At 40.3% G+C, this 14583-nt stretch overlaps 1 protein-coding gene across 4 annotated transcripts in view; it reads left to right on the top strand.

The window, feature by feature from the left end:
• Positions 1-14583, top strand: part of Cndp2 (Cytosolic non-specific dipeptidase 2) — a 101468-nt gene that overhangs the window by 58264 nt on the left and 28621 nt on the right. For all 4 annotated transcript variants that reach the window (XM_070088242.1, XM_070088240.1, XM_070088244.1 and 1 more), the window contains exons 5-7: positions 9895-10074; positions 11987-12110; positions 12514-12638. In XM_070088242.1, the coding sequence (XP_069944343.1) occupies positions 9895-10074; positions 11987-12110; positions 12514-12638 (429 nt within the window). The remainder of the gene's footprint in view (positions 1-9894; positions 10075-11986; positions 12111-12513; positions 12639-14583) is intronic.

The following is a 14583-nucleotide window of genomic DNA, read 5'->3' on the forward strand; positions in this document are numbered from 1 at the left end:
ATTTGTCAGTTAAAAATAGGAGAGGAGAGTTATTAAATGGAGAGTTAGAGGTATTGGGAAGATGGAAGGAATATTTTGAGGAATTGTTAAATGTTGATGAAGATAGGGAAGCTGTGATTTCGTGTATAGGGCAAGGAGGAATAACATCTTGTAGGAGTGAGGAAGAGCCAGTTGTGAGTGTGGGGGAAGTTCGTGAGGCAGTAGGTAAAATGAAAGGGGGTAAGGCAGCCGGGATTGATGGGATAAAGATAGAAATGTTAAAAGCAGGTGGGGATATAGTTTTGGAGTGGTTGGTGCAATTATTTAATAAATGTATGGAAGAGGGTAAGGTACCTAGGGATTGGCAGAGAGCATGCATAGTTCCTTTGTATAAAGGCAAAGGGGATAAAAGAGAGTGCAAAAATTATAGGGGGATAAGTCTGTTGAGTGTACCTGGTAAAGTGTATGGTAGAGTTATAATTGAAAGAATTAAGAGTAAGACGGAGAATAGGATAGCAGATGAACAAGGAGGCTTTAGGAAAGGTAGGGGGTGTGTGGACCAGGTGTTTACAGTGAAACATATAAGTGAACAGTATTTAGATAAGGCTAAAGAGGTCTTTGTGGCATTTATGGATTTGGAAAAGGCGTATGACAGGGTGGATAGGGGGGCAATGTGGCAGATGTTGCAAGTGTATGGTGTAGGAGGTAGGTTACTGAAAGCAGTGAAGAGTTTTTACGAGGATAGTGAGGCTCAAGTTAGAGTATGTAGGAAAGAGGGAAATTTTTTCCCAGTAAAAGTAGGCCTTAGACAAGGATGTGTGATGTCACCGTGGTTGTTTAATATATTTATAGATGGGGTTGTAAGAGAAGTAAATGCGAGGGTCTTGGCAAGAGGCGTGGAGTTAAAAGATAAAGAATCACACATAAAGTGGGAGTTGTCACAGCTGCTCTTTGCTGATGACACTGTGCTCTTGGGAGATTCTGAAGAAAAGCTGCAGAGATTGGTGGATGAATTTGGTAGGGTGTGCAAAAGAAGAAAATTAAAGGTGAATACAGGAAAGAGTAAGGTTATGAGGATAACAAAAAGATTAGGTGATGAAAGATTGAATATCAGATTGGAGGGAGAGAGTATGGAGGAGGTGAACGTATTCAGATATTTGGGAGTGGACGTGTCAGCGGATGGGTCTATGAAAGATGAGGTGAATCATAGAATTGATGAGGGAAAAAGAGTGAGTGGTGCACTTAGGAGTCTGTGGAGACAAAGAACTTTGTCCTTGGAGGCAAAGAGGGGAATGTATGAGAGTATAGTTTTACCAACGCTCTTATATGGGTGTGAAGCGTGGGTGATGAATGTTGCAGCGAGGAGAAGGCTGGAGGCAGTGGAGATGTCATGTCTGAGGGCAATGTGTGGTGTGAATATAATGCAGAGAATTCGTAGTTTGGAAGTTAGGAGGAGGTGCGGGATTACCAAAACTGTTGTCCAGAGGGCTGAGGAAGGGTTGTTGAGGTGGTTCGGACATGTAGAGAGAATGGAGCGAAACAGAATGACTTCAAGAGTGTATCAGTCTGTAGTGGAAGGAAGGCGGGGTAGGGGTCGGCCTAGGAAGGGTTGGAGGGAGGGGGTAAAGGAGGTTTTGTGTGCGAGGGGCTTGGACTTCCAGCAGGCATGCGTGAGCGTGTTTGATAGGAGTGAATGGAGACAAATGGTTTTTAATACTTGACGTGCTGTTGGAGTGTGAGCAAAGTAACATTTATGAAGGGATTCAGGGAAACCGGCAGGCCGGACTTGAGTCCTGGAGATGGGAAGTACAGTGCCTGCACTCTGAAGGAGGGGTGTTAATGTTGCAGTTTAAAAACTGTAGTGTAAAGCACCCTTCTGGCAAGACAGTGATGGAGTGAATGATGGTGAAAGTTTTTCTTTTTCGGGCCACCCTGCCTTGGTGGGAATCGGCCAGTGTGATAATAATAAAAAAAAAAAAGGGTGGTAAGGTATTTAAATCTCCTGTCTTGTTTTTTTGTGTGTTGATAATAAGGGAGACTTAAGTAGGGTTAGTCGGAGCTAGGAACAGTGTGTTCGGGTAGTTGCCAGTGAGGTAGTCATTGGGTGGGGTATCTGAGCTTGGGATTTTATTGGCAAGGTTTTTTCCTATAGTGGAGAAGAAATTTAGTCTGTTAGCTGTTTCAGTTGGTGGGAGTTGGGGTTCATCTGGTTTTGTTAATTCAATTTTGCTATTTCGTGATATCTTTTTTGTTCTTAGAATTGCTGATAGGGTTTTCCAGGTATTTTTTATATCACCTCGTAAGTTGGAAAATCTGTTCTCATAATAGTTTTTTAGCCCTTCTTATCAGGCTGGATAGGATTGACGAGTAGCATTTTGTTTGGTCTCTGGTTATGTGACCCATTCTGTACTGTTTTTCGTATAGGTGCTTTGTATTTATGGATTTGAGGATGCTGGGTGTTAGCCAGGGACTGTTCAGTCTCTTAGCTGTCATCTGGTTTTTTTTGGGGGGGGTGGCAGTGCTTGTTATAAAGGTACTGGGTCTTTTTTAGAAAATTAATACATTCGTCAATATCTGTATAGATTTCTAGCTCAGTGTGCCAGTCAATGTTTGTCACTGCTGCTGTGAAGTTATTAATGGCTGCCTCATTGTGAAGTCTGAAAGTGACTTTAGTAGTGTCTTGGGGTAATTTGCCAAGGTTTGTGATGAAGGTAGGGCAGTGATCTGTGGTATTATGTGATTATGCCTGATTTTAATAGGGATATGGTGTTGGTCCAGATGTGGTCTAGTCGGGTAACACTAGTAAGTAAGTAAGTAAGTAAGTAAGTTTATTCAGGTAAACACAAATACAGTTACATAGAATTATCATACATAGCAGCATATGTGTAGGGAACCTAGGATAACCCAAAAAAGTCAGACAGAGTGACTTATTTCCATTGGGGTCCTTTTACCTTATATTATAGTATAAAGGTTATAATATTTTCTTATTATTCTACAATGAAGATAACATCTTATTATCATACTAAAAAGACTATCTGCTACACCAAGGTCATTAAGACTATCTACAATACGAGGGTCATTACAAGGAATAAGGTAAAATTTACACGTATGTTAGCTAAAAAATAGAAAATCATTCCCCTCCCTTTCTGTAGCTACATTCATCAGACACCTTTTGGCACTCTTCTTGAACTGGTTCACGCTATGACTGGCTTTGACATGTGCGGGTAGTCTGTTCCATTCCTTTATTGCTGTACAATAAAAGGTGTTTGAAGCCTGGCCACTGACTGTGGGTACTACAAAGTTGTGCTCTCTCCCCCTAGTACTATGATTGCTTTGGTTCCCAACCTTGACAAAACTGACAGCAAGATATTCTGGACATTGTTTGTGAGCAATTTTATAAACATGATTTAGCTTCAGTTGTTTTACTCTGTCTTCAACATTTAGCATATCCAACTGCTGTAATTCATCCTGGCCTACATGTTCTCTTGGTCCCAGCCCCAGGATGAATCTTACGATTTTGTTCTGGGTGATTTGCAGTCTATCTTTCAGTTTTTTTGTCAAGGCAGAGTACCAAGAAGAGCAAGCGTAATCCATATGGCATTGTATAAGGGCTAGACATAGGGTCCTGCGAGCCTCAGTAGGTAGACACTGTGCTTGTCTATACAGGAACTTCAGTTTGGCATTCGCTTTCTTTACTACACTGTTCCCTATCAATTCTCCTGACATGCATGGGTCAAAGGGGATTCCCAAATATTTTACTGATGAAACCAAAGTGATGGGCTCCCCATTACATTGAACATTAAAATTATTTACCCTTCTCAGTTTATGTTTCGTGCCAAAGAGAATGGCTTCAGTTTTCCCTAGGTGTAATGATAGTTTGTTGTCTACTAACCATTTGCTGCAGGACTCCAGTTCCAGTGATAAAACATTAGCAATATCTTGTGGGTCTTTACCTGACACTAACAGAGCACTGTCATCTGCATACAGTAGGAGTTTGCACTTGACACTGATAGGCATATCATTGACATAACATAAGAATAATAAGGGACCCAGAATACTACCTTGGGGAACTCCACATGTTATCGGCAGGGGTTCTGATTCTGTTTTGTTGATTTTGACTATTTGTCTCCTGTTGCTAAGGTAGGACTTAAACCAGTCTAAAGAACCTATACCAATAGCTTGAAGTTTATTACATAATATATTGTGGTTGACAGTATCGAAGGCCTTTTGCAGGTCTAAGGTTACCATGCCTATGAGGTTCCCCTTTGACATTTCAGTTCTCAGGTAATCCATCAGATTAATAAGGGAGGTGTCGGTTGAGTAGGATCTTCTAAAGCCCGATTGATAGCTATGGAGAATGTTGTTGTCATTAAGGTACTTAACTACTTGAGAATACACCGCCCTCTCTAGAATTTTAGATATTATACTGAGTATACTAACAGGCCTATAGTTGCTTACATCAGACCTACTATTTTTCTTGAAGATAGGAGTGACTCTGGCCTCCTTGAACCCCTCTGGTACTGTATTAGTGGTGATTGATAGATTTATTATGTGAGCAATAGGGATTGACAGTTCAGAAGCACCATCTTTTAGGAACTTAGACGGGATGTTATCAGGGCCTGTGCTCTTAGTTGGGTTTAACCTGCTTAGTTCTTTTTGAATAAAGTCATGAGATACACTTACTAGTTGACAACTGTTTGGGGTTACCCCTTTATTGGTATAGTATGTTTGAAACTTATCAGAGTCTGTGTTAAAGGTATTTGATGCAGCTGGTAGTTTACTTACTAGTGTTGATGCAACAGATGTGTAGTAGGAATTAAAGCAATTTGCCACCTTAGATGTTTCGTGGCATACCTCATTATCGATAGTGAGTACTATGTTAGACCTATCTACTGGCTTATGGCTATACCCCAACTGTTTTAGTTGTTGCCAGAGCTTTCTGGGGTTATGCTTATACTCTTCAATTTTTGAGCAGTAGTGCTTTGCCTTTGCTCCTTTTATAAGTCTCTGTACTCTGTTCCTCACCCTTTGGAATTCATTTAGTGCTGCAATATCCTGTCTGTTTGCTTTAAATCTTTTTAGCAGCTGGTCTCTGAATTTCATATTATCTAATATCTCAGTATTCATCCAGGGTTCAGTTCTTCGTTTAATCCTAACCTCTTTAACTGGTGCAATATTATCAAGGATGGTAGTGAACATTGTTTTGAATTTTTCCCAGGCATCGTTTACGTCCGTGCAACTTGTTATCTCTGTCCAGTCACAATTGTGTAGCCTATTTACCAGTGTTTCTTTACTGTAGTTTCTAGTTGACCTCATTTTTATTGTCCTGTGTAGGCCTATCCTATCCCTAGTTATTTTCCTGGTGCAGTAAATGATGAAATGATCACTAAGACCTGTGGTAATGACGCCTGACTGACTAATGTTCTCAGAGCGGTTACAAAGTATGTGGTCAATTAGGGTGGCTGAGAACTGGGTGATCCGGGTTGGAGTATTAATAAGTTGAGTGTAACTATTTAATCCTAGAATTTGCTTATACCTTTTGCATAGCCCGTTATTTTGCTGCTGAAAACAGATATTGAAGTCGCCCAGTATTATTGTCTCGCAATTGTTTTCAACTCCGGACAAGACTCTGGAAAAGTCTTCTAAGAACTGGTCCTGGGTAGGAGGGCGGTAACTAGTTCCTACTAAGATGGGTTTGGTCTTAGGAAGCAGCACTTCAAACCATAGAATCTCCAGTTTATTGTTATTTAAATCAGGTCTTGGGTTGTAAGCTAAGTCATTTCTAATGTAGGCACATACTCCACCACCCTTTCTGTTCCTATCTAAGCGTTTTATATTGTAACCATCTATTTTGACCTCGTCGTCAGTCACCGTATCATCCAACCAAGATTCAGAGATGGTTATAACTGCCGCCCTAATTTTGTTAGCTAGAATCCTAATCTCTGCCAATTTAGGAAGAAGTGATCTTGCATTGACATGAATAAAGTGAAGGCCTGTTTTCATAAAACAATCATAATCATCAATATATGGTAATGGGTCATTTGTATTAAAATTTGGTAAATCAATGTCATCACTGCTAAAGGGTAACTGTGCCAAAGTGCATTTGTTACACACAAAATGAATTCTGGCACCGTTGCTATAATTGTACATACATCCATCATGCACCCACCCCTTACACATTTTACATAAGGTGCCTTTTCTGTTTTTCATGCGTACTTTAGTACAGTGTATGCACCTGTTTGGTAGTGTTTGAGATAATAATGGCTGTATTGTCTCACACTGACCTATGTATGCATTACATATGGAGTTAAGGTTATCATTCCTAGCTACTAGACCGTCATTATTGCCGTCATTTATCTGTCTGTTTTGCCTCTGCACAATAGTTTGAGGTCCTGGATTAATTTGGATATCACCACTTAAGAGCGCTACAATAAGAGCTGTGTGCCACTGTTTCTGTTTAGGTATGCGGTGTTGCCATACCTTGCGGCGATAGTCCCTGTAACTCTTGTAGGTTTTGTTACTGCTGGTAGCAACATGCAGTTACTCATTGTTTGTGAAATCAGTAACGTGTAGGTCCTGGTCTTGCCACCACCACGTCATTTGCGGTCAACTTCTCGGCACTGTATCTCGGTAAGTACTGATCAGAAATTTTTTTTTTGTCTTATTACCTTCACAAAAATATACTATTCTCTCTAAATGAACAACCCCTATTCAGCCCTCTGACTAAAACTTTTATTAACTCCACACCTTCTCCTAATTTCCACATTACAAATTTTCTGCATAATATTTACACCACACATTGCCCTTAGACAGGACATCTCCACTGCCTCCAACCACCTCCTCCCTGCAGCATTTACAACCCAAGCTTCACACCCATATAAGAGTGTTGGTACCACTATACTTTCATACATTCCCTTCTTTGCCTATCAAAATCATTTGATGCCCTCATCACCTTACTCTTTTCTGTGTTCACTTTCAACTTTCTACCTTTACACACACTACTAAATTCGTCCACTAACCTCTGCAATTTTTCTTTAGAATCACCGATAAGCACAGTATCATCAGCAAAAAGTAACTGTCACTTCCCATTTTGTATTCAATTCCCCATAATTTAATCCCACCCCTCTCCTGAACACCCTAGCATTTACTTCTTTTACAACTCCATCTATAAATATATTAAAGAACCATGGTGACATTACACATCCCTGTCTAAGACCTACTTTTACTGGGAAGTAGTCTCCCCCTCTTCTACACACCCTAACCTGAGCCTCACTATCCTCATAAAAACTCTTTACAGCATTTAGTAACTTAGCACCTAGTCCATATGCTTGCAACATCTGCCACATTGCTCCTTTATCCACTCTATCATATGCCTTTTCTAAATCCATAAATGCAATAAAAGCTTCCCTACTTTTATCTAAATACTGTTCACACATATGCTTCAATGTAAACACTTGATCTACACATCCCCTACCCACTCTAAAACATCCTTGCTCATCCGCAATTCTACATTCTGTCTTACCTCTAATTCTTTCAATAATAACCCTACCGTACACTTTTCCTGGTATACTCAGTAAACTTATTCCTCTATAATTTTTAGAATCTCTTTTGTCCCCCTTCCCTTTATATAAAGGGACTACACACGCTCTCTGCCAATCCCTAGGTACCTTCCCCTCTTTCATACATTTATTAAACAAAAATACCAACCACTCCAACACACTCTCCCCCTGCTTTTAACATTTCTGTCATGATCCCGTCAGTTCCAGTTGCTTTACCCCCTTTCATTCTATGTAATGCCTCACGTACCTCCCCCACACTTGCATCCTGCTCTTCTTCACTCCTAAAAGATGGTACACCTCCCTGGCCAGTGCACGAAATTACTGCCTCCCTTTCTTCGTCAACATTTAAAAGTTCCTCAAAATATTCTCTCCATCTACCCAATACCTCCATCTCCCCATCTACTAACTCCCCTACTGTTTTTAACTGACAAATCCATTCATTCTCTAGGCTTTCTTAACTTGTTTAACTCCAAAATATTTTCTTATTTTCATTAAAATTTCTTGACAGTGCCTCTCCCACTCTATCATCTGCTCTCCTTTTGCACTCTTTCACCACTCTCTTCACCTTTCTTTTACTCTCCATATACTCTACTCTTCTTATAACACTTATGCTTTGTAAATACCTCTCATAAGCTACCTTTTTCTCTTTTATCACACCCTTTACTTCATCATTCCACCTACCACTCCTCTTTCCTCCTGCACCCACCCTCCTATAACCACAAACTTTAACTATTCCAACCCTCTTCAAACCTCCCCCTCCCCCTCACTACTCATACTTGCACCAGCCCACCTTTCTGCCAATTTTTTTTTTTTTTTCAACAAGTCGGCAGTCTCCCACCGAGGCAGGGTGACCCAAAAAATAAAGAAAATCCCCAAGAAGAAAATACTTTCATCATCATTCAACACTTTCACCACACTCACACATTATCACTGTTTTTGCAGAGGTGCTCAGAATACAACAGTTTAGAAGCATATACGTATAAAGATACATAACATATCTCTCCAAACTGCCAATATCCCAAACCCCTCCTTTAAAGTGCAGGCATTGTACTTCCCATTTCCAGGACTCAAGTCAATAGTTGCTTATAATTCACTCGAACTTCCTTCTCCCTTAGTTTATACACTTTCATCTCCCTCCTACTTGTTGTTGCCATTTTCCTCTTATCCCATCTACCTCTTACTCTAACTGTAGCTACAACTAGATAATGATCCGATATATCAGTTCCCCCTCTATAAATGTGTACATCCTGGAGCCTACCCATCAACCTTTTATCCACCAATACATAATCTAACAAACTACTTTCATTACGTGCTATATCATACCTTGTATATTTATTTATCCTCTTTTTCATAAAATATGTATTACTTATTACCAAACCTCTTTCTTCACATAGCTCAATTAAAGTCTCCCCATTTTCATTTACCCCTGACACCCCAAATTTACCTACTACTCCCTCCACAACATTTTTACCCACTTTAGCATTAAAATCCCCAACCACAAGTACTCTCACACTTGGTTCAAAACTCCCCATGCATTCACTCAACCTTTCCCAAAATCTTTCTCTCTCCTCTATACTTCTGTCTTCCCCAGGTGCATATATGCTTACTATAACCCACTTCTCACATCCAACCTTTATTTTACTCCACATAATCCTTGAATTAATACATTTATAGTCCCTCTTTTCCTGCCATAGCTTATCCTTCAACATTATTGCTACTCCTCCTTTAGCTCTAACTCTATTTGAAACCCCTGACCTAATGCCATGTATTCCTCTCCAATGAAACTCGCCCACCCCCTTCAACTTTGTTTCACTTAAAGCCAGGACATCCAGCTTCTCATTCATAACATCCACAATCATCTCTTTCTTATCATTCGCACAATATCCGCGCACATTCAGACTTCCCACTTTGACAATTTTCTTATTATTTTTAGTAATTATTACAGGAAAAGGGGTTACTAGCCCATTGTTCCTGGCATTTTAGTTGACTTTTACAACAGGCATGGCTTACGGAGGAAAGATTCTTATTCCACTTCCCCATTGATATAAAAGGAAAAATAATAAGAACAAGAACTAAGATAAAATCAAAGAAAACTCAGATGAGTGTGTATAAATAAACATGTACATGTATGTTCAGTGTGGCCTAAGTGTAAGTAGAAGTAGCAAGACGTACCTGTAATCTTGCATATTTATGAGACAGACAAGACACCAGCAATCCTACCATCATGTAAAACAATTACAGGCTTTCGTTTTACACTCACTTGGCAGGATGGTAGTACCTCCCTGGGTGGTTGCTGTCTACCAACCTAGTACCATATTATTTTTTATTAATTAATTTTTATTGTTTATTGTTACAGTTTGTGTTTGAAGGCATGGAGGAATCTGGTTCTGAGGGTCTGGACGATCTTCTCAAGGCACAGAAAGATGGGTTCTTAGCTGGAACTGATTATGTGTGCATTTCAGACAATTACTGGTTAGGAAAAAACAAACCTTGCATCACCTACGGGCTTCGTGGCATCTGCTACTTCTGCGTTGAGGCAAGATACTGTGTGTGCATGTGCGTGCATGTGCATGTGCTTGCCTGGTTGTGGTTGCAGGGGTTGATTCACAGCTCCTGGCCCTGCCTCTTCACTGGTTGCTGCTAGATCACTCTTCTTGCTCTGAGCTTAATCATACCTCTTCTTAAAGCTGTGTATGGGTCCTGCCCATCTCTGGAACATTGTCTCGGCCCACCTTGTCGATTCCTCTCGGTATTTTATAAGTCGTTATCATATCCCCCCTATCTCTCCTGTCTTCCAGTGTCGTCAGGTTGATCTCCCTTAATCTCTCCTCGTAGGACATGCCCCTTATCTCCGGGACTAGTCTTGTTGCAAACCTTTTCACTTTCTCTAACTTCCTTACATGCTTGGCTAGGTGAGGGTTCCAAACTGGAATGCTGTTCTTAAGTTTGCTAGGTGCCTGTATGCTGCAACAGTTATTTGGTTGATGTGCACCTCTGGAGATGTGCCCGGTGTTATACTTGCCCCAAGATCCTTTTCTTTGAGTGAGGTTTGTAGTCTCTGGCCTCTAGAGTGTACTCTGTCTGCGGTCTTCTTTGCCCTTCCTCAATCTTTGTGACTTTGCATTTGGTGGGGTTGAACTCCAGGAGCCAGTTGCTGGACCATGCCTGCAGCCTCTCCAGATTCCTTTGTAATTCTGCTTGGTCCCTCATCTGATTGAATTTTTCTCATCAACTTCACACCTGCAAACAGGGACAATTCAGTCTATTCCTTCCGTTATGTGGTTCACATATACCAGAAACAGCACCAGTCCTAAGCCTGACCCCTGTGGAACCACACTTGTTACAGGTGCCCATTCTGACACCGCACCATGACTCGCTGTCGTCTTCCTGACAGGTATTCCCTGATCCATTGTAGTGCCTTCCCTGTTATCCCTCCCTGGTCCTCCAGCTTTTACACTAATCTCTTGTGTGGAACCGTATCAAATGCCTTCTTACGGTCCAAGAAAATGCAGTCTACCCACCTCTCTCTCGTCTTACTGCTGTCACCCTGTCACAGAACTCCAGTAGGTTTGTGATGCAGTATTTCCCACCCATGAACCTGTGCTGGCTGTCGTTGACAAGCTCATTCCTTTCTAAGTGCTTTGCCACTTTTCTGATAATCTTCTCTGTGACTTTGTATTCTACACATGTTAGTGACACTGCTCTGTAGTTTAATGCTTCATGTCTGTCTCCTTTTTTAAAAATTGGGACTACATTTGCTGTCTTCCATACCTCAGGTGATATTTCTGTTTTGATAGATGTGTTGAATATTGTTAAGGGTACATATAGCACCTCTGCACTGTCTTTCAGGACCCATGGAGAGATGTTATCTGGCCCCATCGCCTTTGAGGCATCTAGCTGGTTCAGCAGCCTCTTCACTTCCTCGATTGTATGTATTGTGTCCAACACTTGGTGGTGTACCCCACCTTTCTGTCTTTCTGGAGTCCTTTGTCTCCTCTGTGAATACTTCTTTGAATCTCATGTTGAGTTCCTCACATACTTCTTGGTCATTTCTTGTGATCTTGCCTCCTTCCTTCCTTAGCCTGATTACCTGGCCTTTGACTGTTTTCCTCCTGATGTGGCTGTACAACAGCTTCGGGTCAGAATTGGCTTTCGCTGCTATGTCCTCATATTGCCGTTGGGCCTCCCTTCTTGCGTGCGTGCGTGCGTGTGTGTGCGCGTGCATGTGCATGCGTGTGCATGCGTGTGCGTGTGTGCGCGTGTGTGCATGTGCGTGTATGTGCATGTGTGTGTGAGAGTGAGTGAGAGAGAATTACAATGTACTAGTTTTTCATACCCTTATCTATTAAGTAAAATTATTTATTGTAATTGGTGACTTTCACAAAATTGCACAGACCATTTGCAGGTCGGTTTTAAATTAAATACATAATGTTAGAGTATATTTGCAGGTTGAGTGCTGTGCCAAGGACCTACATTCAGGCGTGTTTGGAGGTACTGTGCATGAGGGCATGGCTGATTTAATCTACCTGTTGAACACGCTTCTCGACAACAAGGGCAATATTTTAATTCCTGGTAAGAATGAGTAATTTACTATTAATCAGTAGAGGATTCAAAAAATTTACAATAGTGACCATTGCTTCAGCTAAGTGAAAGGGACACTGAAGCACCTGATAATTAAGAAGCAGGCAAATTAGATCTCGCCTTGGGGCATTGAAATGTAGATCTATGCGAGCGATGCTGGGGTCAGTATCATAGTAACCTGTCAGTGACACACAGGTACAACAGATTTTCTGTCGCCCATAGTTTCTAGGCTTTGCTGGTATGTTGATTTTGCCAGACCACCTGAGGTATAATTAAAAAATTCACGGTTTGAGCTTCCCATTCATCCTTCTGTTTATTTATGTTCCTTTATTTTTATCAGACCTTACACCCATTGATGTATATCTATTAAGTTTTCATGTATTTTTATTTACAGGTATAATGGATGAAGTTGCACCAGTAACATCTGAAGAAAAATCCCTGTACACAGATATTGATTTTGATGTGGAAGATTATCAGCAAGATCTAGGACATGAGAGACTAGTGCATCACAAAGACAAGGTAGGCTTCTGATAACATGCTTAGCTTTAGTTGGTAGTAGGGAGAGGGAACTTGGTTTAACCTACAGGAGTTCAGTTATGGTAAAGTACAGTTTATTTCATGAAGTGCTAAACCAGTGTAGGCCATTAAGTGCTGATAGTCACTTTTTCTTCCCATAAGGTACTTTTTGATCCACCAGTGTTTTTCCCATTATTCCTGCCTGTACCCAGAGTTTTTTTTTGCCTACCCTCTTGTGTGCTATAGTATCAAATGCCTTCTTACAGTCTAAGAAAATGCTATCCACCCATCCCACTCTCTACTGTCTTACATCTGTTACTTTGTCACAGGAATCCAACAGGTTGGTAAGACTGGATTTGCCATCTTTGAACCCATGCTGGTTGTTTATAAAACTACTGCTTTCATAGTGCTCTACCACTCTCCTCCTGATCTCCATTACCTTGCATGGCATGCATGTCAGTTAAACTATAGTTCACTACTTCCTGTCTCCTTTCTTAAATGAAGGGACTATAGTCACTGTCTTAAGATTTCTGGCAACTATCCCATATCCATTGACTTGTCGATCCTAGCTAGTGGTTCAGACAGTGCTTCTGCTCCCTCTGAGTCCACTGTGATACTTTATCAGGTCCCATTGCATTTAGGTCCAGAAGAAGTTTCGTTACTCCTCACTTTGTGTGCATGTTGTCCGGTATCTGTTGGTGTATCCTATTCCCTACGTTTTCTGGTATTGTCCCAGTATCCACCAAGAAGACCTCTTCAAATTACTTGAGCAACACTTCAGACTTTTTATTTTTCACGAGTTTTCCTTCCTTTAGTAGAATTGCCTGGTCTTTTACTGTCATTCTGATGTGGTTTTGATTCGGTTTTGGTTCAGACCTGGCCTTTGCTACTATGTCATTGTCAGATTGTCACTCAGCCTCTTTATCCTAGCATTTTCATTTCTAACTAATCTGCTTGTATCTCTTCTTGTCTATTTTTCAATTTCTGCAGTTTTTTTTTTCTTAATCTTTTTTTTTTCCTCTACTTCTTTGGTTGAATCGAGGGCCCTTTGTCTTTGCTGTTTTCACATCTTATGCTCATGAATTTCTCTGCCTGTCAGCATTTTCCAACTATTCTTCATCACATCTGCTGACTTTCCTACCAGTTTTTTCCCATTACACTGCATTCATAAATTTTCATTGCTTGGAAATTGCCTCTTAATGTTCATGTTTGTGTATACAATATTTTTTCAACAAATTTTTATTTGCTGTATTTCAGATGCTTTGTCTGTGTTTGCCCTTTTAAAGCAGTCCGGAGTGATTTCAGCTTTTCCTATACTGGATAACCTTCCAGTAGAAGCTCCTTTCTGTCCTTACTACTCCAGTATGTTGTGCCATTGGCAATCTCATTAGCACCCTGTTTTGCACTCATGATAACCTCTGACTAGGCACATTGCAGTCATTTTTTTTTTTCTATTACTTTATCTACAAGTCATTGCTGACTCGTCCCTACTGTTTTTTAACTTTGTTAGAATCTAGAGGGTAGAATGTTTAGATAATTACTCCCTATGTGATGAAAACTACTCAGCTCATTTCTTGAGGACTTAAGTTTTTCATATTTTTTGATCCGGTTATCATACTTAAATCATTAAGATAGTAAATTTAATGTACAGGTATTTAATTTAAATAAAATTTCCATCAATGATGGAAATTTACCATGAGGACAGATCATTATACTACCTACTACAGTATTGTAATATCAGAGTAATGTCTGTGTGGGTTAAAAATTCGTACATGAATTAGCTTCAATTTTATTTTAATAGCAAGTGGAAGTTGTGGTATTAGAAAGGTGAGTAATAGCAAATTAATTATAAAATTTGAAAATTTGCAATACAGGTACAACACCAACTTTCCAGACACTGATGGTCTGGAACCTCTTACAATCTGTACAAATTTACGAGCTGGAACTT

This window comes from Cherax quadricarinatus, chromosome 24 (assembly GCF_038502225.1).
Source record: "Cherax quadricarinatus isolate ZL_2023a chromosome 24, ASM3850222v1, whole genome shotgun sequence".
NCBI classification, from domain to species: Eukaryota; Metazoa; Arthropoda; class Malacostraca; order Decapoda; family Parastacidae; genus Cherax; species Cherax quadricarinatus.